This window comes from Polyodon spathula, chromosome 4, assembly GCF_017654505.1.
Source record: "Polyodon spathula isolate WHYD16114869_AA chromosome 4, ASM1765450v1, whole genome shotgun sequence".
NCBI classification, from domain to species: domain Eukaryota; kingdom Metazoa; phylum Chordata; class Actinopteri; order Acipenseriformes; family Polyodontidae; genus Polyodon; species Polyodon spathula.
In genome coordinates this window covers 8,085,383-8,109,833 of record NC_054537.1, presented here as the reverse complement: position 1 = coordinate 8,109,833, position 24,451 = coordinate 8,085,383, and the positions used below count along the sequence as shown (strand labels likewise).

The window sequence follows — 24,451 nt, the reverse complement described above, 5'->3', positions numbered from 1 at the left end:
TGTCTGTTGAAATTTTGAGTTTGATCATGCAATATGAAACATGAAACATGAAACTACAATATATATAATATATAATATATATAATATATATATAATATATAAATATATTATATATATGTATGGTTCTTCAGAGAGTGCTAATGTTTTCTGCAGAAGAAAGAAGAAGTTAAATGTGCAATAATGCATTCATGTCATGACTATCATCATGAAACAGAATGCACAATTTACATATTTTCAATTTAGAGCTCTCAACACATTATTGGTTGTGTACATTACAAATTCACCATGTACAATGGTATAACCCAATCCACTGACAATGAGGTGAATTTGCTGTCAAATTGTACTGTCTTTATGCTTCTCAAGTAGAGCCTGGTGTCTGAACTTGGAGACCTGGGTTTGATCCCCAGACACTAAACCTTCTATACTTTAAGAGCTAATATGAATTTACTTTCTGTGATGTGGTTCTTGTTTATTCTAGACATTCGTAGCTTAACTACAAGAGTTTTCTTGAGTACTTCTAGATATAGGACTGAATACAAATGGATTGTGGATTGACTATTGTTTTTTTTTTTACACACACATTATATTAATTATGACAGATAGCCTTTTAATATACTTCAATTACCTCACATAATTATTGACTATTATCTTGCTTAGCAGTCTCACTTTAAAATACAGGGAGATGTATCTATCTAAAACACTACTTTGTAAACCTACAATAAAATACATATTGTATCGATCTTCACTATATGATTAACTTTGAGTATACCTTTTTCTTTTTTTTTTCTAACCTGCCAACTTACAACATGAGTTAAGGAACAGCATGCTGTATATAAATTCACATGGAGAGGGGCTTCCTTTAGTAGTTTGGTTGTATTAAGGATTATTTTCTTTTTCTTTTTTTTTATAGAAAAGTTTGAAGTTAACCTTAAAACAAAGAACTTTTGGAGGCCTAAGAGGGTTGAGTTAAGCTTTGGAATTCATCACTATGCAGGAAAGGTACATGCCTGTTTCAGATATAAGATATTGGTAGCGGCAGTTTCATCACCAGACTGAGTGTTTGATTGTTGTGTTGAATATCACAGGTTCTTTACAATGCCAGTGGCTTTCTAGCAAAGAACCGAGATACCCTGCCTGCCGATATTGTCCTTCTGCTGAGGTCTTCAGAAAACGACTTGATCCGAAAGCTTGTGACGAATCCACTCACTAAGACAGGTAACAAGAACTAAAAAGCATCTGTGTGCTGTGCATACAATGGAGAAGATATGAGTAGGGGATTTCTGATGATTCTGTTTAATACCATGAACAGTTATCAGGGTCAGTTCATTGTTTTCATGTTCATTCCAGTTTAGCTGAAATCCGCACATTGCTTGTAGATTGATCTAACATATTGTCTTGTCTGTTTTTGCCACTTGTAAGGTAACCTGGCCCACACAAAGGGTAAAGTGGTATCAACCAATCAAACCCACACATCTCCACGATCCCCGAATAGTACCAAGGTACCTCATTCATAGTCACTTTGATAACATACCGTATTAACCTCTCTTGTGTGTGTTCTGTGTCACTATAAGTAACTTCATATATCCTTCCTGTTTCTTCCTTTCCCACATTCTTTTTATAAAGATGGACATACTTGTGTTGTTCAGTTCATTATCTTTCTCTGAGGTAATGAACCCTCCCCCCTCCCCCCGCAGTAGTTCATGTACACACTTTAGCTGCCCCCAAAAGAGTATTTTAAGCTTTAGAATAGATTTGCGCTTCTCTGTGCAATTGTTTTTTCTTTCATTTTTTTAATGAAGCATTTGTTGCCGAATAAATAAAAAATCAACAAATACTGTATTTAATTAGCAGGTCACCGTGTTTTATAGTTTCTGAGACGCTTTGACTGTTTGTGTATTGTATCTGTCCAGGGTGATGGTGGAGAGGCAACCCATCCCAGAGAGACAACCAACATGAGAACTCAGACGGTGGCATCATATTTCCGTGTAAGATGATTAGTGGCTTAATAACTCTCATTATGCATTGCTGACTCTGTTACTGACCTCAATCTCAATCTTGCATAACCTGCAGTAATAACATTTCTCTCATAAAATAATTGACTGGTATATAGATATTTTATATCTGAATATAAAATACAAATGTCAAGCCCAGTCTTAACATTAGAAAACATTAGTAGAGTTCTGTGTTCTTTTTGTGCAGATTTTGGACAGGCAAGAGGAACATCAAGTGAACACAATGGTATAGAGGGTTGTTGTCCATAATAATGGCTATGTGGCGAGTTATCTGTTATCAGTGAATTTTCTAGGTCTGTTTTTCAGTATTCTCTCATGGACCTCTTGTCTAAGATGGTGGCTGGTCAGCCTCATTTTGTCCGGTGCATTAAACCCAACAATGACCGGCAGGCCAGCAAGTTTGACAGTGAGAAGGTGCTGGTTCAGCTTCGGTACACTGGGGTTCTGGAAACAGCAAAGATTCGCGGGCAGGGCTTTTCCCATCGTATCCTCTTTGCAAACTTCATTAAAAGGTGAGTGCATGGTTTAAATATTCAGAAACTGGACGAATTTCCAACGCCCAAGTTTGTCAAAACATCAAAACAACACAATTGGTTTAAGTGCTGAATTTAATGTATCTTTCATCTCACAATGTTTTTTCAATCCACTAGGATGCTAGTTTAAGTGAACATTTTCATCTGTGAATGCTTCCTTTTCCAGATACTCTATGCTGGCCTTCCGGTCCAATGAAGATCCTCCAGTAAGCCCTGAAACATGTGCTGCCATTCTAGAAAAAGCTAAACTTGACAACTGGGTTTTAGGAAAAACAAAAGTAAGATCCTTTGTTTCAAATAAATTAAATGTAACTACTGTGAACCGAATTAACTAAATACAGGTATTGTTCTCCTATTAAATTTAAATTACTTATCATTTATAGCTCACTTATCATTTAAAGTTCATTTAATTTCTCATGTTATTAGGAAATTGTGTTGAAACTCCTTAGTATTCGCTTCTCAAATGTAGTAATTCATTATTTTTATACTAATATACTGTACAGATGTTTCTCACTGGCCCACTGCATTCGTTCTCTATCCTAATGACATGTACAGTATTGTGCACATTTTATTAGAACACCCCATTGCTTCTGAAGTTTTGATTTGTTGTGGATTTGAACTCAAACCACTGTTACTGAAAATCATTGTAAATTGTCAAAATAGGCAAATTAGTGATGACCTAATTTAAATGCAACTTTAATAGGCCACTTGTTAAATTAATTTGAGTAAGAGAAAATGAACACCTAGCCACAAATATTAAAATGCATGAGACTTTTAAGAAGTTGTTTAAGATGGCTAAATGAAGCATAAAGTGGTCTAACATTTTCACACACGAGTGCTTAGGACCGAAAATTGAAATTCTTAGACCCTAAGGTTTTAATTCAGGCAGATATATGTAGGATATAAATGACAAATCCTGAGGTGTTCTAATACATGTGACCCCTGCTGTAAATTATTAATATATGGGAGTTTTAGACTAGGAGATACACCACAGTCGATGACTGTAGACAACAACATTGTAATTTTAAGAATGTATTTTAAAAATAAAGAATTCAGGTCGTAATGTTTGACCCTTTTCTTTGTGCAGTCGAATGTTTTAAATGTACAGTTATACATTAGTTGTACATGAAGGAATACATTTATTAAGTTGTAAATGGCAACACATGGATTTGTAGAGAAACCCTTTTGAGATGTGAAAGTCTTTTACTGGGGTGCTCACTCTTTCAACAATGTTTTAAAGAAGTGTTGATATTCTTTTTATAGCTTTTTAGTGGTTTTCAGCATCTGTTTAGTTTTTGTTTGATTTGTTTTTTCACTCTTCTGCATTGCTGCTTTCCGCAATTATCTTCACTTCAGAGATTTCAACTCATACATGTCCTGAATACAAATGTATCTTCACTCATTAGCCAACTCTGTTCTCTGAAAAATATAATGCGGCTCATGAAAAAAACTGTTCTTTACCATTGGCATGCTACTACTACTGTACATGCTATCGTGATACTTGTGTTTGCTAGTTATCTTTTTATTACTATTATTATTAGCTTTGCTCTGCTGCAACAGCTAGCGTTTAAGTCATTACAAGAAGAGCCAACATCTCTTTAACAAGGTGTATTGTATGATTCTCTTCGTATAATTCCTTTACAGGTACATGCAGTAAGAATTTACAGTTTCACTGCCGCTATTTATCCTCAATATCAATGTCACACTTTTTGGAAAAAAACAAAAAAAAAAAAACAGGTACATTTATGTTTGAAAATAAATGAAAAAATATATACTAGATTATTTATTTATTTATTTTTAATTAAAATTCCGATCAGCTGTTCCTGAAGTACTACCATGTTGAGCATTTGAACCTGATGGTGAAGGAGACGATTGACAGAATAGTCCTTGTGCAGGCCTGTGTGCGAGGGTGGCTCGGAGCCAAAAGATACCGGAAAATGCAGGAGAAGAGAGAGCAAAGTGCTGTAGTTCTCCAGTCAGGTAATTAACCATCGAACATATGTCCTATCCATTGTGCAACAAGGTGATGTTGTAACAGGATAATACTGAAGCGTGTTTTGTTGGGGGGGGTGCAGAAATAACATGCTACAGACAAGGAGTATTAAAAAACAATCCATTGCTTTTTTGACCAGACCTAAAGCCCATCCCAGTGCTCAAACTAATAATACAATAAAACAAAGCATTAGCAGAACATGGGTCTTAATTACTAACAATGGACCGCTGCACTCCCTCTGCTGACTGGCATATTTCAACACCAGACAGGCAGGGCAACATGTCCAATCTCCTCTTGTTTCAATAGAAAACTGTGGAAAACATGTTTTATTATGCCAGAGATGTGCATGCCAGGCTGCAGAGTAGACCTGTTGTGAGGACAGGGTTTGTTACACTGCAGGCCCTTGCTTGGTAGCTGATTAATGCAATGGGATCTTTTACTTACATTAATACAAAATGTAGTTTATCTTAACGTTGAATGGAGAGCTATTCTTGATTATGAAAGAACCACAATGAATGGGGAACAGTTATTTAATCACGATTCAAGGCACTCCAGGATGCTGTGATGTGCTGAGGTATCATCACAACTTGCTGCGATAGACTGCAAGGCAGTCCTTGGTGGAATTCCCCTAACCCTCATGGTTATACATCGGCACAGCACACTGGAGTACCATAGTTTGATTATCAGCCAGCTGTAATAATCATACGATTATAGCTGGTCTTTTTTTCAAAGAACGTACTGTATGTCTGAGCAGTGATTGTGCTTAAAAGAAAGACTAGTCCAAACAGAAGTAAGAGGCAAGGCAAATGGTTTAAGATTGAACAGAGTCTCAACGGGAACCCGGGAAAACTAAATAAGATGGCATAGAAAAGGTTTTAAATAGAGGATCACTATAAAAAAAAATATGGTTTTGTGATTAGATAGTGGAACATTTATATGTTTTAAACTAGAGTATTGTAAGTCCCTCATTAAATTAATTTGCTGTCTGTGTTTGTTCAGCTGGTTAATGATTCTGCAGGCATCAATACTGTCCTTGAGCAAAATGTTCAGATTGTAGTGGTCAGAATACTGATTCCCTTTCCTTAATTAGCACCTAGCTATTTGCAGGAGCTACAGACTGGGCATCTCCCAAATCGCACTCTTAGATCACAGGAAGCATGGCTTTTTTCTTTAGAGCCCTTAAACTATGGAATGCACTACCTCCATGTGTTAGGGAAGCTGGGTCTGTGGGTATTTTAAAATCTAAACTTCAAACACATTTTTATAAAATGGCATTTTTATCTTAGTGGTTTTAATGCAACATAATTGCTAGCTTTTAATGATGATTTTATTATTATTATTATTATTATTATTATTATTTGTATATTTTGTATTTTTTTGTAATTTTATGTATTTATGTGCAGTGCCTTGATACATCGGCATTAAAGACGCTATATAAATGAAATAAATAAATAAATAAATAGGTAAACCTTAGTAGCAGCTAGGGTGACTTGAAGTATTCTCAAAATTCGATTTGTATTTCATTAGTGTCTGTATCCGAAATCATTTTAATGCATTCTTTTTACTTCAGTGCTTTATAAACCTTCTCAATTACATTCAGAGACATCAATAATGTGTTTTTTTCTTCACAGCTTACAGGGGTCACAAAGTCCGGAAAGACCATTCCAATGACAGAAATAAAGTAAAGACTGGGGGCTTTATCACCCAACTTCAAGCTGGTAAGAAAGTTGCAAGCATCGTTTAGTTGTGTCATTGGATTTTAAGTAATAGAATTCTGTTTCTAACAGAATTACTGAATAACACAAAAGATATGGACAAGACCTCATCAAAACACTAGCCTAGTGCAGCTAATAATTAACGGATGGGGAAATTAATGTTGTACAACTATGTCACTTGATTTGAAAAATAAAGAATGTATAGATACTCTACAAAGCAGCTTTATAATGTTTTGACATTGACTTTCTAAATTGTTTCCTTGTCAGTTTGCCGAGGATACCTTGCAAGAAAGCATTACAAGGAAGTAGTCAATGAGAAAAATAAAGCTGCTGCAATAATCCAAGCTCGCTACAGAGGACACAAGGACAGAAAGAGCTTCAGAAGAAAAAGGTCTGTTTTGTTATATTTATATACAATATACAATATAAATATATGTACTAAATGTGAGCATGCATTTGAATCAATGCTTTACCTGGAGAAATATCTTGGTGTCCCTAAATAGATCATTTCTATGAGCAATCAGTCTCACAAGTTCAATGGTCGTCTAATATGATCAATTTACTACAAATGCTGAATGACTGGGTGGAGCTGGGGGGAAACGATTATCTATTCAGAGATATCAAGATATTTAGTAAGTGAAGGAAAAAATGGGCAGCAACCCTCCCCCAGTATTCCTGTAAATCATTGGCTGGTTCCATAATTTGTGAATTTGTGTCTGTATTGTATATATTTAAATGTATTTGTATTCATTGTAGTTGATAAAATAGGATTTTATATCAGCCTTAACTGCACCTCTCTACAGAACATTACTAAAGCTGTACAAAGTCAAAGGTATTTGATTTTTCCATGTTTGTTTAGGGAAGCTATAATGAAGGAAAAGGAAGAGGAGGAGGCAAAGTCTTTTCAAGAACAGCCCAGTGTTGAAAAAGTTCAAGAGGGTGAAGATGGGTCTGTAAATGGTGACACAGAGAGTGGTGGCCAGCAGCAAGGTGATAAGGATGACACTAAAGCAGCTATTGTTTTGCAGAGCAACTACAGGGGATACAGGGAGAGGAAACGGATGAAAGAAAGACGCCAAAATGCAGATGTTGCTTGTACAGACCTACCACCGCCTGTGGCAATGGAAGAGGTGGAACAGAATGAAACCCAGGAGGCAGAAAATAACACTGTGGACACAGAGGGGGAGGAGGAGGCCAGAGCAGCAACCGTCATTCAGAGCAACTTCCGGGGGCATCGGGAAAGGCGTATGCTTGAGGAAGAGGGGAAGATCCCAGTCAGGGCAAAAAAGACGACAGATGTCGAGCAGAAACAGCAAACACCCAGAGGTTCTGTTAAATCTGAGTCGATGCAACAGCAGGCCAAAGAGACTGAAGGAGATGAGGGGGAGGAAGCCAAAGCTGCCATTGTTATCCAGAGTAACTTTCGGGGGCACAAAGAGAGAAGGAGGCTCCAGCAAGAGGGTAAAATACCAAACAAGAGAAAGGAGGCGGTCAAAGGGGAGTCTGCGAAGGAGGCCCCGGCAGTGACTGTAGAGTTTCCAGAGCCGCCTTCGGATGAAGCTGGAGCTGAGGAAGAGAAAGCAGCAACGGTCATCCAGAGCAATTTCAGAGGGCACCGAGACAGGAAGAGGTTGAAGGAGGAAAGGGATTTGCATGGTAGAAAGGAAGCTGTGGGGCAGGTCAAGCCAGAACCTGAACCTCCTACAGAGCCCACCATCCCCGAAACTGAAAACCCTGAAGTTCAGCAAGAGGAAGAAGCAGCTGCTGTGAAAATCCAGAGCAACTTCCGAGGCTACAAAGACAGGAAAAATCTCAAAGAGGCATCGGAAAGAGAAAGGCAGGAACTGGAGACTTTTTCTAAACAGGTACGAACGTTTTGTTTCAGCAAGGTTATCCAGATAATAATAAGACTGGGTCTTTGCTTGTATCGGCAATAGCAAGAAAAAAGAATGAGGAAAATCATCAAAAAGCCATTTTGTAGAAGTGAGTTCTAATGCTGGTATCAAAAGTGGCTGCAGAGTTTCAGTGGTTTGCTGTATACAGTATTTCAGGAGGCCTGTCACGATCACTGTGATTAGGAAGATTTAGTCAGAAAAACCTGACTAAATGGGGTTGAGGTGTCCAGCAGATATGCATGACCTTGCAACTGATCAATAGGATCTTAAGGAAACTGACTACAACTAGTGTAAGGAAACACACTATGTTAGATCCACTCTCAGCCTTACACAGATTATGTTATAACCATCTAATATGTAAATGTATTTTCTGCAATATTGCCAAAAGCTTGATGAGTTAAATAGCTCACTTACGCTCCAGAGGAACCATCATTTTGCTCTAGGCTTTTTGTTTTAATTACAGAATGAAGTCTATTAAGTATGTTACCTGACAGTCGATTGTCAATGGCTGCATGTTCCCAATAAAACGGCAGCCTGTTGTGTTGGAAATTCCTTTGTTTTTTGCAGGTTGCACAAGTTAATAACTGGCAGCAAAGCCTGCAGTGCAGTAGTTTTCAGTTTTCATCTGTTACTTTCACTTTGTACTTTGTTAATTAATAAGATATTTGTTTTCGACTCTGAAGCATTGCTGTGAATGCATGTATAGTCTTTCAGAATTAATATACACTTTCATCCTTTTATCATTATTATTTGGTATGAGAAAGTTGCAAAATTTCTACGTAATAAATGTACTATTTTTTCAAGTCATTGGTCTATAAAGAGTCAGCCTGTTAAAACTAAAACCTGAAGTTCATTGTAAGCCAATATAGGACAGCAAGAGCCAGTGAAGGTAATCGGGCTGTTGAAGAACATCACTAGTAATTTCAAGTACATACTCAGCATTAAGCCAAGGAAGAAGCGGAGTATCTTGTCTGACTGTTCATTGGTTCTTGCCATCAATCCAAAGGAATCGTATGACATCAACTTAACCATATACTGTACATGTTCCAATCTTTTTATAGATTACCAAGTTATCACAAAACTACCTGACACTGCAGAAAAAACTGAATGACATCATCTTGGCCCAACAGCAAAGGCCCTTAGACCACAGCATGTATGTCAGAGAACCACAGATGAATGGCTACTCTTCTTCACAAAATCAACAAGGTATTTAATACTGAATATTTTGTAATGGGCGGTGTTGTGTGATACACTGATGAGGTGAAAAGCTCTAAAATCACTAATGCAGACAAGCCCGGCTCTTTTGCATTGTGGTTAAGACACTTGCATGGGGTCACTTGTGCGAGCCCCACCTCCGCCCTGTTGCACTTTCAAGATCAGTGATTAAGCTGCCCAGGGATACGTTGTCCTTCAACGCTGTAGCTCTGGATGGCTGCATTGTGAGTCTGCAGTGTGTAAAGCGGACAGCGTGTGTTTATCTTCGCCCCTCCTGAGTCAGCGGGACAAATGCCTGAAAAATGATTGTCCAAAAACGATTAAGCAATTGGAGCATAATCTTTTGCATAATACTTTTGCATTGATGAAAGAGGGCTAGGCGATTATTGATTCCATTAAAGTATCGTGCGATCAATGACTATTACCACTATTTCTCTAATTACTCTTACTAATACTCTAATTGTCAAGTGCAGTCTGATTTCTGTTTCAAAATGTAATGATAGTAGTTCAAAATGATCGCTTGATGCATGATGTTTATTGACCAAGGTCTCATCTTGAATGTAGCTGAGGCACATCTTCAGCAGCATTTATGGATTTCAACTGTCTCTAGTCTATGAGTTCTTTAATGAAACTGTTAATAGTCTGGTGCAACCTTGTCCTTAGAAAGCTATTTCACTGTTTTGAACATGTTTGTGTTTTTGTTTTGAATTTTGTACTGAATTTTATAGAGAACACCACAGGCTTTTTGCCAATAAACCGCCTCAGAGTTCCTTTATTCCCAAGGACAAGGTGATACTATATCTTGCTGTCAACTTCACTTTGTCTAAAGTGATATTGAATTTCTATCTTTGCCAATCAATCATGAAACCCACTTTTTTCTCTCACCTGTCCGCAGACTAGAATGAAGCAATCCTTCACAATCTCAACACTGAACAGAGCCTTTGCCTTTCATTGAAATTAAACAAAGCACATTTACAAATCACCCCATCTTCTTATTTATTATCCAGGCTAGCCAGGAAGAATAGCTGGCCAAGCCAGAGATGTTTAAAGTGGTTGAGTCTCTGCTCATTGTAGGGTCTATGTCAATAGCATTTTCTACAAAGTTTCCTAAAGTTCTATGTCTGCATTTGCATCAGTCTGATATTATTTAACTTTTTAACTGCAGTGTCAATGGTGCTTATGCTGTGCAATGGTAAAAATTGAATTTTTACATTGTTCGGTCAAAGCATTAGACAAGCATATGCTTTTTGATGTTGTAATAAAATATAGGTTCTGGATGTGATGTCAAAAACAATAGCTGACAGTTGTTCCTTTACTTTTATTTGCGCTCTGTCTTCATAAAAATAAATAGATCTGTCAAATCCATTCCAAATAAGTGTACACCAAGTTCTATTGTAATGTCTAAAATGTAAAAGGGTTATAATTACTGTCATCATATTTTCTGATTCAAACTACTGAAAAATAACACCCTTCGTCGTAGAATTGGGCATTGTATTTATGTCAAGACCTCTCCATTGGCACATGACAAGAGACACTTAAATGACAGCACATATCGCTAAAGGCGTTAAGGTTAAAGTATTCATTTATGTTACTGAAATTTTATTTAAACTACAGTCAAACCCGCTTGATTTCACTTTAAAGGGACCGAGCATCAATAAGCAGAGTGACTTGATCAGATGTTCATCAATAACCGAACAAACCAAACCACCACGTACACAGTTAAACATTAAAGCCACTTGAGGGTTGTGATAGGCACTCAAAATTGCATTCCTGTTTTTTAAGAATCTTTGAGATCATTGATGGGTACTAAAAGTTTGTAAGCGAGAGGTTTTTTTTTTCTCTCCTTTCTCGGATAGAGCAAATATTTCAGCCTTTATGGCTTTGTATAAATCGTTTAGTTTCTGAGAGTTTTTCATTTTAATATGCAATGATCAAAAAGCACTGAACACACACTTGTGATCTCCATGAGCTGGGTGATCATGTGAGCAGAAGGCTGTCGAGTACAGTGTGTACAAACTATGTTGATAGTACAGGATAGCTGAGGCAGCATTTTGGAGTGCGATTGAAATCAATTGTACGATTGTTACATTTCCTTGATATTATGCAGAACGTGAAATTAACCAAAGTGATATAATCAGGAGCTTGTTTCCATTGACTCTCATTATATTGTGGTTCAATTTAATGATAATAAGCATTGAACCAAATATGCAATTTGACTGCATATGCTTTATCAAATTACTATCAGAATAAATCTATTCTAAATATTAATAGAGTAAATATCAAGAATTGTAAACATTTGGATAATGGTTAAAGGAAGAAACCACATATTGTATCTGATGGTGGAGTTTTAATAGTTTTGAGAATTTCTGGGATTATTGTCAAAATCATCACAGTGTGAGTATGTGTGCTCTGTGCATTGTGATTATAAGTTCCGATGCTTGCTTATCCTTACAGGAAATTGCTAAGGAATGCAATTTGATGACATTTAGATTATTGTACTGGTACGTGTCATTGCTGTGTATGTTTAGATTAATAATAATCATTACCTCAGTATGCCTAAAGTTCAACTGCTACTTATAATTTGCATCTGGAGAAATTGGTTTCTGATGAGTTTGAAATAAGCATGCCAGAGATAATTATTTTAACAGACCATGTCATCGCTGCTCAAAGGTGTTCTAGACAATGCCAGGCTTAAAACGGGCAATAATTACATGAGCATAACAAACAATTAACTGCTGTTTAAAGTCTTACATAACTTGCTAATCATTAGTGTATGGGCATTTACCTCTTAAAGACCCGAAACCTGGATGGTATATATCAAAGCTGCTTGCAGAGCCCGTGACGAGGTCATGGCCCGCCTCCGAGGATATAAAAGTACTGCACTCACAGATCTCCACGCCATGTTTCCTTTCAAGACTGACCTGACAGAAGAGCCTATGGGGTTATTGACACCTTACAAAATGCCAGAGAAGCATCTACACACATTCCCGGTACAGGTACAAGTGGAGAGTCTTTCAGATGTGGTGTCTGCCTCGTGGGTTTAAACCCCATGACTTATTCCATGGCAGTGATACTGCTATTAAAGTATCCCGCTCTACATTAAAGGTCGATCTGGCAGCCATTCAGCTTGCCATGTCAAAATTGACTCAGTCTCCCCAGGACCTCAGCTTCCTGGCAGAGCAATTTTTGAAAGGGGTTTGGTGACTTGGACGTCTATGAAGGACATTGTTCCTCACTGGAAGTTAAACGTGGTGGTCAATACACTCTTGAAGCCTCCAAATATTTATCGCTCAAGCAACTATTTGCTTGCTGTCACCACAAAGCGGGTAAGCGAGATGCAGGCATTTTCCATAGCGAAAGCCTGCTTAACTTTTACAGAGGCAAGGACAACAGTTACGCTCCGTCTCAGTCCAGCCTTTTGCCAAAGACAATCTCGGCATTCCATGTCAACCAGCCTGTGGAATTGGAGGCTTCCTTCCACCTCCTTTCCAGTCTGATAGGGAGCTGAAGCTCTATACGCTCTGTTCAGTGCGTGCCTTGGCGTACGACATTGACAGGACAAAAAGTTGGAGGCAGTCCGAACAATGTTTTTGTTCTCCCAAAATGTCTTAGCCTTAGCTACTTGTTACTGGGGTTACAAATGGTAACGCACAAGGCAGCCTTAGTTTAGCCTTGTAGCATTTCGGTCATGAAGCAATCTTGCTCTTGTGATGGCTTGGGTATACTGACCCATTCGGTAATGGTTACATTTTGTACTTGAAAGAGAATGTTAGATTATTATCTTACTTTTGACATACTGTATATGGTCTAAATTAACATTGTTTTATGGAGGTAGAGCATTTTTTATATTATAAAACAATTTAAAGACAGGGTTACAAATCAAATTCAACTTTTCTGTCCAAAAACTAATTATGATTAATTGATACAAGCCCAAAACTGATGCTGGCATTTTAAATGGTAAGAGCATTATTTTTCATAAAGGAAACTTTAGATAATAATCATTGCATTTCTTTAGCAGATTTCCAGCAGTTGTAAAAAAAATAAACGCAATCATTAACACAAAGCTATTAAATTACCATTATTTCTCCTGAGCAATTTATCATTTCCGGTGACCTTTCTGGAGCAGCGTTTGATAAACATGACAATGCTTTTTTAGGGCTAATTAGCTTTTACAGACATTGATTTATTGCTTAGTATTTCAGGCTTCAGCATTCGTGCACCAAGTCAAAATTATCATCAACCCAGGGGCAGGGGCAGTAAATAGCTACATTTAGATAATTGTTTGGAATACTGAGAGAGAACACAATAGGGAAATGCTCATGATTTACAGCTTCATTCAAATAAGCCAGTCATCTTTCAGAAGGCACAGTAGAGATGAGAATACTGTACATGGTTATAGCTGTTATTGGTTTGACATTTTTATTTGAATACATACTAGGTCCTAAGAATTCTTCCAAAGTAATTCACTTCTTCTACTTGGTGGCCTGCTATCTTAGAACCTGTTACTCTTTGTTCTCACATGGGAAGGCTTGTTAAAACAATATGCAAGGAGTGACTTTCTGAATCCAACAAGTGCCTTGATTTACCAGCCATTACTACAGTCACTGGGAAATGAAAATGTTTTATCAGCAGTTGTCTCAGTTGACCAGCTGCCCACATAATTGTAACTAATAAGAAAAAACACTCTGATAAAAAGAAATTGTAGTTATACCTGGAGAAGTGGCAAGAACAGTAACTGCAGGCATTGGCAGGAGGCACTTTAAAAACCAATGAGATATGAAGTCAGAGCGCCCTACTTCGTTTCAAAACACATTGCAATGACATGTTTTTTCTGTCATTCCACACAAAAGGTACAGTACTAGCCACAAGGAGAAGACTTACAAAAAGGTTAAATGAACCCTTGCAATCTAATTGTCACCATTTAAATTGTGTTGATTTGTATTGCAGAAAAAAGTCAGATTCCAGCACTTACTATAGTACGCTTTCCCACTCACATCTCTAAAGCAAGCTGATTGAATGTACTGTTGTTGTATATCTAAATCAAATCACATCCACTTTTCTTTTCTATGCAATCTGATCTGTGCTTGCAGAAAATGTTTACTTGTACAACAAACATAAGTTCCTCCCTCTGCTTTGTGCTCAGGGATGATGTTCTGATAGTAATTTGATAAAGCATATAGTTTAAATAAGCATATAGGTAAAATTAATACTTTAACCATAACGCCTTTAGTGACATGTGCTGCCCCAGGGATTAATAAATGGCCCAGCGCATGAAGTGTACTGTACAGACGTGCTCAAATTTGTTGATACCCTTACAGCTCATTGAAATAATGCTTCATTCCTCCTGAAAAATGATGAAATTAAAAGCTATTTTATCATGTATTCTTGCATGCCTTTGGTATGTAATAGAATAAAGCAAAGAAGCTGTGAAAAGAGATGAATTATTGCTTATTCTACCAAGATATTCTAAAATGGCCTGGACACATTTTTTGATACCCCTTAGAAAAGATCATAAATAATTGGATTATAGTGATATTTCAAACTAATTAGTTTCTTAAATTAGTATCACACATGTCTCCAATCTTGTAATCAGTCATTCAACCTATTTAAATGGAGAAAAGTAGTCACTGTGCTGTTTGGTATCATTGTGTGCACCACACTGAACATGGACCAGAGAAAGCAAAAGAGAGAGTTGCCTGAGGAGATCAGAAAGAAAATAATAGACAAGCATGGTAAAGGTAAAGGCTACAAGACCATCTCCAAGCAGCTTGATGTTCCTGTGACAACAGTTGCAGATATTATTAAGAAGTTTAAGGTCCATGGAACTGTAAGCAACCTCCCTGGGCACGGCCGCAAGAGGAAAATCGACCCTGGATTGAACAGAAGGATAGTGCGAATGGTAGAAAAAGAACCAAGGATAACTGCCAAAGAGATACAAGCTGAACTCCAAGGTGAAGGTACGTCAGTTTCTGATTGCACCATCCGTTGCTTTTTGAGCGAAAGTGGGCTCCATGGAAGAAGACCCAGGAGGACTCCACTTTTGAAAGAAAAACATAAAAAAGGCAGACTGGAATTTGCTAAAATGCATATTGACAAGTTACAATCCTTCTGGGAGAATGTCCTTTGGACAGATGAGTCAAAACTGAAGCTTTTTGGCAAGTCACATCAGCTCTATGTTCACAGATGAAAAAATGAAGCTTTCAAAGAAAAGAACACCATACCTACAGTGAAATGTGAAGGAGGTTCGGTTATGTTTTGGGGCTGCTTTGCTGCGCCTGGCACAGGGTGCCTTGAATCTGTGCAGGGCACGATGAAATCTCAAGACTATCAAGGCATTCTGGAGCGAAACGTACTGCCCAGTGTCAGAAAGTTCTGTCTCAGTCGCAGGTCATGGGTCCTCCAACAGGATAATAACCCAAAACACACAGCTAAAAGCACCCAGGAATGGATAAGAACAAAACATTGGACTATTCTGAAGTGGATTTCTATGAGTCCTGATCTGAATCCTATTGAACATCTATGGAAAGAGCTGAAACGTGCAGTCTGGAGAAGGCACCCATCAAACCTGAGACAGCTGGAGTAGTTTGCTCAGGAAGAGTGGGCCAAACTACCTGTTAACAGGTGCAGAAGTCTCATTGAGAGCTACAGAAAACATTTGATTGCAGTGATTGCCTCTAAAGGTTGTGCAACAAAATATTAGGTTAGCGGTCCCATCATTTTTGTCCATGCCATTTTCATTTGTTTTATTATTTACAATATTATGTTGAATAAAAAATCAAAAGCAAAGTCTGATTTCTATTAAATATAGAATAAACAATGGTGGATGCCAATTACTTTTGTCAGTTTCAAGTTATTTCAGAGAAAATTGTGCATTCTTCGTTTTTTGTGGAGGGGTACCAACAAATTTGAGCACCTCTGTATATGAATGCCAAGCAGGGTTGGGGTTTTTTAAAATTCCAATTCCTTTTTTAAATCAATTCCAATTCCTTTGAAGGAATTGTATTTGGAATTGACATTTGACACAATTGTTATGATTCTTCAGCTGCTTTCATTTGAAGCCAATTTTAATTGACTAACAGTAATTTCAGTTGAAGTAATTTGTTGCCACTGTGAGAAGCTCATTTTAACACAATACTTATTTTTGCAATTTTGATCATGATGTGTTGGAATTGGAATTGTAAATAAAATTGAAAAACAGGAATTGACCCCAACCCTGATGACAATAAAGGCAACATATGAACTGCAAAAAGTTCCTTCAGAGAACAATTCAGACAGACTCATAACCCCTGGTGCAAGTTCGAAATCATTGTTATGGGACTGGAGTTCCAGTTCATTTAACTCCACCTTAACACATTATCACCGTTTTGGTTTTCTGTCACCACACCTGTGTTACCCTTTCCAATGATTTCATGACGCACAGTAGTATCCTTTCCTGTAACTCTCTTCTTTTATAGTAGATCATAAGCAAACAAGAACACCTAGAAGGAGCCAGCAACCAAAAACACTGAATAGCCCAGAAGACTCCACTTACTATAATCTAATACACGTAAGTAAAGCTTTAAATAGCCGCTTATCCCTTCGTAGTTAAAGATGACCATTTTGCATTTGATATCCTACTGAAAGGCTTTTCCAATGGTGTGGCCCCCCCCCCAGCTTTCTTAATCAAAGCCTGCAACAACCTAAGCCATCTGATCAGCGTGATATGAATTGATTTAGCCAATCAATCAGACAAACTGAAAAACATACAGACTATAAGCCTTTCACCTATTTCAGGGACATCAAACATAATTGCGTAAATGATCTAGTCTGCTATGTCTATGTGCTTTTAATTTTAATTGACTACATCTCAAGCATAATGTAACTTTCAGAATGGATTGTCCTCCTTGCACATTTAGGCTGATGTACCCCTCTCAGTTTTGTTCTGCTATTTTGTCTTTATTTTAATACTGTGATATTCTGCTGTGATTGGGATGTATTCAGTTTAAGTCAAGGTCTAGCTGAGACTAGCTGAAATGTTCAGTAAGTTCTCGTCTTTGAACAAGTTGTGTCTGAGATGTGATATTACTGTATGTTTATGCAAAATACAGTAAATCACCAGAACCAATGTTTGTTCTTTTTCTTCAACACAGACTCCCTTGCTGTATTATCTAACCTTACACGCAATCTTTCATTTTTTGTTTTATTTGTAGAGATCGGTTCAGGATGATAAACTGAGGCCAAGGAAGCAAAGGTAAATCAATGTTTTTGTATTTAATTTTCCCACTAATGATTACAGTCCACTCCAAGTGTTTAATACCAGTGAAGCCTTTCTGCTTAGAGTTCTGCTAATAAGTAATTGATGGCAGTTTCCAGCTTGTGGAATAAGGGAGTGAGCTGATTCTAAATAGCTGTGCTATCATACTTCCATGGAGCAGGGATACGTGGAAACTGCCTCATTACTCATCGCTTGGAAGGTGTCCATAAGTTTCTTTAACCTTTAATCATAGTGCATAATAGTAGTCGCAAATGGGGCCTACCCATGAGTTTGTATCAGTAGTATTCTATTTTGGCAAAATAGTTCAACTTTGATTTTCTTGAAACTTTTCTAGACTGTAGATAATCGAAAATTAGAACTCCTGGAATTTCTGAAAAAAAATAGTGAGCTGTGTCATATGAAATAAGATAAATACTAATAAAAGAAATAATCAGCTTGTTTAATACATTTGAAACCTTAGTAACTCCAAATGTTAAATTCTCATTTGCTTCTTAAAACTTTTTTCATGAGTACTTCATATTATACAACAGGTGTTAAGAGATGTAGCATTGAATGTGTTTTCCGTGTTTGGCACAGCTCTGTGAACATTTTTTACTGGATATAATTTTGGAAGCTGTCTTGCTTTCACTTAAATACAACAACAAAATATCTGGACGAATTTCTTTGTTCCTAATCACGCTGCGTTGCTAAGCAGATGACTAACGATCTACACATTTTGCGGTTTAATATAGGTTTCCTTTCCAGTCATTTTTCTTGTTATATAAACAGAATAATCCATGCACATTCATGATGTATCCTCTATTTACTGGTCTGAAAAAATGCATTTAATAATAGCTGTAGTTACTGTATCTTTGTAGCAGGGTTTATCATTTCTGCAGATTTTATAAAAAGATTTTACTCGATTTATCAGCACATTTTGATGATCATAATGCTGCTATACAGTATTCACAACAGCTGTTTAAAGCTGCACTGAAGCTAAGAGCCACCCAAGGCTATCTTTTCAGATCTTTTGCCATTGGGTAATGAATACTAGCTTAATTAAAAGTTGTTAAAATATATAATTTGAAGCTCCTACTGTACAAGAGCACATCAGAAGTTAAGAGGATTTCAACAGAACCCTACACCTGTCCCAGAGATCCCTACCACATTTACTACTAATCTTATTCACTACCATATATGTAACAAGTGGAGACTGGGTAACTACTCCACAAACCACTATACAAAACACACAGCCTTGTTTGCACAAGCCGATATACTATTTATTTTATTTTAGTCCATAACCTCTTCATTGCAGATGACTCAGAATCCTTGATTTACATACCATTTGCTGTAGCACATTTAATTCCGCAAAGAACTTATCTGCACATTGTATTATTATTTATTTCTTAGCAGACACCCTTACCCAGGGCAACTTACATTTGTATAGAAAAAATACATATCAAGAATTACAGTACAATTGAGAGCAAGCTACAAAATACAATGACTTCAGTCCTAGATTTTAGATGTAACATTTTTTGGTGTCTGTACAGTTAGAGGCTTAAAGATTAAAGCACAGTAAATGATAAACCTTATGTAGGTCAGACTCGACTTTATCACTGCCATACCTAAAACGTACGTCTGTGTCTGCTCCAAGGTGAGCTGCAGCTCAGGGAGGTGATGAAGGATCCAAAAAGAACAGATTGCTATAGAGCTCCAGAAGAGGAGGAGGAGTAGGGAGGGTTATTAAAGAGGCTTGAAAGACCAGTATGAGAGACAATAAAATAGATTTTGACACTGCAGGTAATCATATGTGAGCAGGTAAATAAAGCCTGTGGCAGGGGGAGTAGTTTATATGCATCATTAAGAATTGCAAGGTCAGTGGGAAAGTAGCATGAGGCAACAGAAGTGTAGGGAACAGAAATAGTTTTCTTTGTACGCTGTTCCTGGTGGGATCTCATTCAACATACAGTCATTCAAGCACAGAGTATTCTGATACATGGCTCGGTCAGTAGCATGTGTATATACTGAAAGTTCGTAACAATACCTGTGAGACATATTAGACTTTGCTGCTGTATTCCTACCATCCTGGTTCACTTGGTAGAAGATTGAGGGTTAATTGAAGAGGTTTAATCGTCTGTGCTGGACTGCAAGGAATGTGATTAAACAGGCAATTATTGGTGAAATCTACAAGGCAGGCACTAAACTGCATTCTTCAGTTTGTGTGATTCCTGCCAGCCGGATGACCTATCCAGCTTGCCTGTTACAAGCATCAGTATTCTCTTTGGTTGGTTTGAAAGTAGTACTTGCAGTATATTGGCTGCGCCTGTCTAGAGCTAGCTGCACTGACAGCTTTCAACTGCAGTCTGCCCGGCATCACCTGCAGCTGCGAGAATAACCACTTTTTTCACCACTTGCTCCAGTGTATGCTATGGGCATGCTGTTTTATTCACTGATTGTTTCCTCGATTGCACTACAAACTATTGCCAATATGATATGCCAATCCCCTAGTACTGGACTATTCAATGTTATACAGCCAAGTTGCATAAGAAAAGAAAGATGTTCTATAGAATAAATTAATTGCATTATACACTTATTACGTTTCAAAATAATAAGAGCTGAGGAGCCATACACTTGTGCATCATTCAGTTATTAGGATTTCATAAAAAGATCATAGGATTACATTTTTAATGTTACTGCTGACCACACCGTTCCTTATGCATTTTAGAATTACTTCAATCGTGTCCCTAGGCAAGAGTTGAGATTATGCAATGCACAAGTAAGATTCAAAATGGCTGGTCTGTGGTAGTTATCATGTCTGTCCAACTTGGATGCCCTCCCTATTGAGAGGTCAGCTCTGGCCTAAATTTAAAACCTGATCTGAACCCGACCCAAGCCCAAGACCTTTGAAATATTTGCATACCCGACCCTACCTGACCATCTCCACAAATATCATAATTCTAAGGTTCAATGGAATTAAGAGTTACACCTAATCACTTAGAGCTTCCAAATGCATGCAGTAGATAGCATCCATCACATGCATGCACCTACAATAATCACATTGGTGCTAACTTTACTGCAAAAACACTGGAAGACAGGAAACAAAGAAAACTACAGTGGCCAAAAAAATACATTATGAGAACCTTCAAGTGCTGGGAAGTTTACCAGAGGAGAAGGCATTATGGCATTGCTGCTAACAGACTAGCAAAACAGTCTAACTTACAAGTATGTTACTCATTAAATAGACACACAGAGATCAAGCATTCCGGCTTGCACAATGATAAGACTGTCTCACCCAACACCGTCCCTGCTGGATTCAATAAGGTGGAATGTCTGTACAGTCTCTGGACTCTGCTACAGACTCTGCTAGTAGAGTAAGGTACCAGGAATGTAGCTGTTTAAAAATGGCAAAAGGAGACCATTGATCATATACTGATTCTGGAAAATGCTGGCCTATGTAGAAACCATGACTTTCCATTCTATAAACTAAAATCTGTCTGTTTGGGAATGATTCAAGAGGAATACACTCTGGACAAGTTAACAGATGATTCACTGAGCAGAAAGCAAAGGGTCTCTGCAGGGTGCTGTTCTAAAAGTGAAGAGAAAAAGGATGAAATACATAAAGAGGGGATAAACTGTTTTACTATATCAGGGGAAAGTATCATTATGAATCATTAGAAAAACAGGTTTTAAGGGAGGATCGTGGCAAGCTACCCACAGAATGAAGAAAGAAAATAGAAAACCATTTCTCCATACACAGAAATATAGTGTTTAGCATTGGGTATAATATATTCTGAATGACTGTTATAGAGCAGCAGAGTTCAGAATCTTAATGGAGTGCACTTTATATAACCTAATCATCTTATCAGTACAATTCATATATATCCTCACTGCCTCCGTGCTTCTTTTATGTATTTTTGACATCAAATTAAAATGATACGTTTTGTCATTAGTGATTCTGCTTCAGTTGCATGATTTGCATATATTTTCTTTCTGCAGTGCCAGGAAATTGTTGGATAATGAAGACCCTTATTACAAGGAGCCTTCATCCAATCAGTCATTCCCAAAGAACAATAATTGTTCGGTCGCAGAGAGAAAGCCCTCTTCTGAAAGAGAACCTGACAGAAAGCCATCTTCAGAACCAGAGGATCCAGCCTTCAAACAATCTGGCAGGTAATAAGCAACCACAGGACATGTGCAGCAAACTCCACATGTACATGTGTAACATACTTCCAAACATTCGCTATGTACAGTACAAGATAAAGATGTCACCAGTGTGCAAAGTATAAATATGAAAAGGAGGTTAGACAAACATAACTATACTAACATGGTCATGGATTTTAAAAACATAAAAAAAAAACTATTCACGCAGAGCAACCCGGTTCTTTTGCATTGTGGTTAAGACTTCCGCTTGCAAGTGCGTGGGGTCCCCAGTTCGTGCCCAGCCCTTTACCCTTTTACACAAACGTGGTTTGAATCTATACTGATTAGCCCAGTGGTTCACAGGAAGCACTGCATTGGCATTTGGGTTAAGGAGAAAAATTGCGTGAGGATGGTTGTCATCAGGCATTAAAGACTTCTATTGGTCAGGTGTCCTATGAGGCCAGGCAGAGACCAGCCAACCTGAACGACGCCTCATAGGTTCAATAGCTTGGCATCATTTGTTGCTTTGGATTGGTGGGTGAAAGGAGGTGATTGGCTTCATACTGGGAAGGGAGGTTGCCTGCTTATTTCCACTCATTCTCATCACTTAGTTGGTTTAGGACACACTTTTTAAATCAATTTTTTCTTCTATAAAATTGCCTGCATCTTAATATTAATCAATGTTTTTTTTTTATTCCTAAACAAAATGAATCGCACCTGTGATGTTGACACGCCAACTTTCTTTGCAAAAGGAGCGTGAGAAACCACAGGAGGCTCCTCCTTCTTCAAGAGTTCAACGTGGATTACACAATTTACACAAGTAACAATGTAATCACATACACAAACAGCAATGTGACTGACTGCAGAGAAAAGATGAACAAAGACGTCACTGTCTGATCTCAAATCATCCATGACATACAGACAGCCATTTTCAAAGAAGCACCATTAGTTTCCAGAGGAATTCGAAGAGAAGCTTTTACAATTTCAGTGTTTCATTATTAGGCTCTGTTCTTACCAACAGTACCAGCGTGGACAGATCAGAAATGCTAATCAGACCCCCATTTTTATCAACATATCACAGTTCACAAAAAGGGAGAATAACAGGTGTGAGTAATCACAACTAGAAATGAGAAGCAGTGCATAACTGCAATGTTGTGTGTGATAGCAGACAGCTGCAAACTATCTCCATACGTCATTTTCATATATGCGCAGTTGAGGTAGTTCTTTGTAACTGCAGCTTTATTTGATATGTTATTTGTTCCTCGAATTGAGAGTGGGAAATTTGTGATGCGCCTTAAATTCAAGGAGGTCTTAAATTTAAAGGAATACAGTATTATTGATCCACAGTGGAAAGATAGACACTAAATGTAGCATTATGATACTTATTCTTAATAGATAATGTGGAGAGGTTTATTATATGTGCACAGATTTTCTCCATATTAGATGGAAGCATTACATTTCTTCCTAATCTGCAGACTAGTAAAATTCATTTTCATTTGAGCATTTGTGGCAACAGACACCTGTTGCTAACAGCTGTATCTTTGAATAACCCCAATCTGGAGCCAGGAAACTGGCCAGACATTTAATTTGCATTCAGCAGGACCAGGCTTCTTTGTAAAAGCATTATTATGCAGATTGTGAGTTTGTTTTGATGAGCAATTCTCTCCTGCTTTTAACTACATAGTAATTATGTTGCATTGGGCTTATAATTGTATTGTAACTACATCCTAACATACCAGAAAACCTAGTTTTCTATTTATAAACTATCTGGAATAAAACTATTAAAGCAGTTATAAAACAGATATGAGTCTTTTTTTTTTCTGTTAAGCACTTAACGTACATAATAACGTACATGGAATTGAGTGGCAGTTTATTTTTTTTAATACATATTTTATTTTCTGAGATTGACAATTTGGATGATCAGATCCAACCTGTCAGTTTTGTGCACCTCATTGCAAAAATAAGAAAGTTAGCATCATGTTTATTTGTGGGACACATGTGTCCCTTGTACCTTTTATAGGGTTACATAGTTAATTATCCAAGGAACATGGAGACATTTCATTTTTTGTTAGTCTGGTGTAAGCACCTTAAAAAAAATCTCCTTCTTTTTAATCCCCAGGCAAGCAGTTACAAAAATGCCCTTGACAGAAAATGTGGAGGACGAGGATAATCCTTACGACTACAGGAAACTGCTCCGGAAAACCTCTCAACGAAACAGACTCATTAAACAATTCTAGCTTTCGTTCAGGTCTGCGTTAGTCTTTCATAAGCTTAAGCAATCTTTGCACTGTGTATTTTTGGTAAGAATCTTCCTATTTTGGCTTAAAAATGTATACATATTCAATATCAACTAACTGTGCAAAAATGCTATGTTTTTAATACTGTAAGTGGATTGTTCTTTTGTGTAAAAGCCAAATATTAAGGTTATTCTTGAGGAAATGTATTTCAATATCTGTTATCTGGCTGCAATGCTTTAACAGTGAAAATGTTTTAACTAGTTGAATAATGAATGTTTATTTATTTTAAAATGTCTAAGATAAAACATTAGTATGTATTAGACCATAACCTAACCTTAAATGTGGTACTGTTATGGCTAACGATCTGCTATTAACTTCCATGTTAAAATATATCATTTGCAATATTTATTGCAGTATTGTGTTTTTATTACATCTTTTACAACTCAGTGAATAGTGGGTTCTGCTGCTAAAGAGCCCT

At 37.3% G+C, this 24,451-nt stretch overlaps 1 protein-coding gene across 1 annotated transcript in view; it reads left to right on the top strand.

Moving 5' to 3' along the window:
- LOC121314126 (myosin-IIIa-like) overlaps nucleotides 1–24,451 on the top strand; it is a 70,683-nt gene extending 46,232 nt beyond the window's left edge. Inside the window, exons 20-34 of the mRNA XM_041247060.1 lie at nucleotides 911–999; nucleotides 1,086–1,215; nucleotides 1,420–1,499; nucleotides 1,911–1,985; nucleotides 2,319–2,524; nucleotides 2,712–2,823; nucleotides 4,363–4,525; nucleotides 6,170–6,256; nucleotides 6,521–6,644; nucleotides 7,113–8,118; nucleotides 9,210–9,354; nucleotides 16,818–16,909; nucleotides 17,553–17,593; nucleotides 21,593–21,766; nucleotides 23,856–24,451. Coding sequence (XP_041102994.1) covers nucleotides 911–999; nucleotides 1,086–1,215; nucleotides 1,420–1,499; nucleotides 1,911–1,985; nucleotides 2,319–2,524; nucleotides 2,712–2,823; nucleotides 4,363–4,525; nucleotides 6,170–6,256; nucleotides 6,521–6,644; nucleotides 7,113–8,118; nucleotides 9,210–9,354; nucleotides 16,818–16,909; nucleotides 17,553–17,593; nucleotides 21,593–21,766; nucleotides 23,856–23,973 — 2,642 coding nt within the window. The 3' untranslated portion in view covers nucleotides 23,974–24,451. The remainder of the gene's footprint in view (nucleotides 1–910; nucleotides 1,000–1,085; nucleotides 1,216–1,419; nucleotides 1,500–1,910; nucleotides 1,986–2,318; nucleotides 2,525–2,711; nucleotides 2,824–4,362; nucleotides 4,526–6,169; nucleotides 6,257–6,520; nucleotides 6,645–7,112; nucleotides 8,119–9,209; nucleotides 9,355–16,817; nucleotides 16,910–17,552; nucleotides 17,594–21,592; nucleotides 21,767–23,855) is intronic.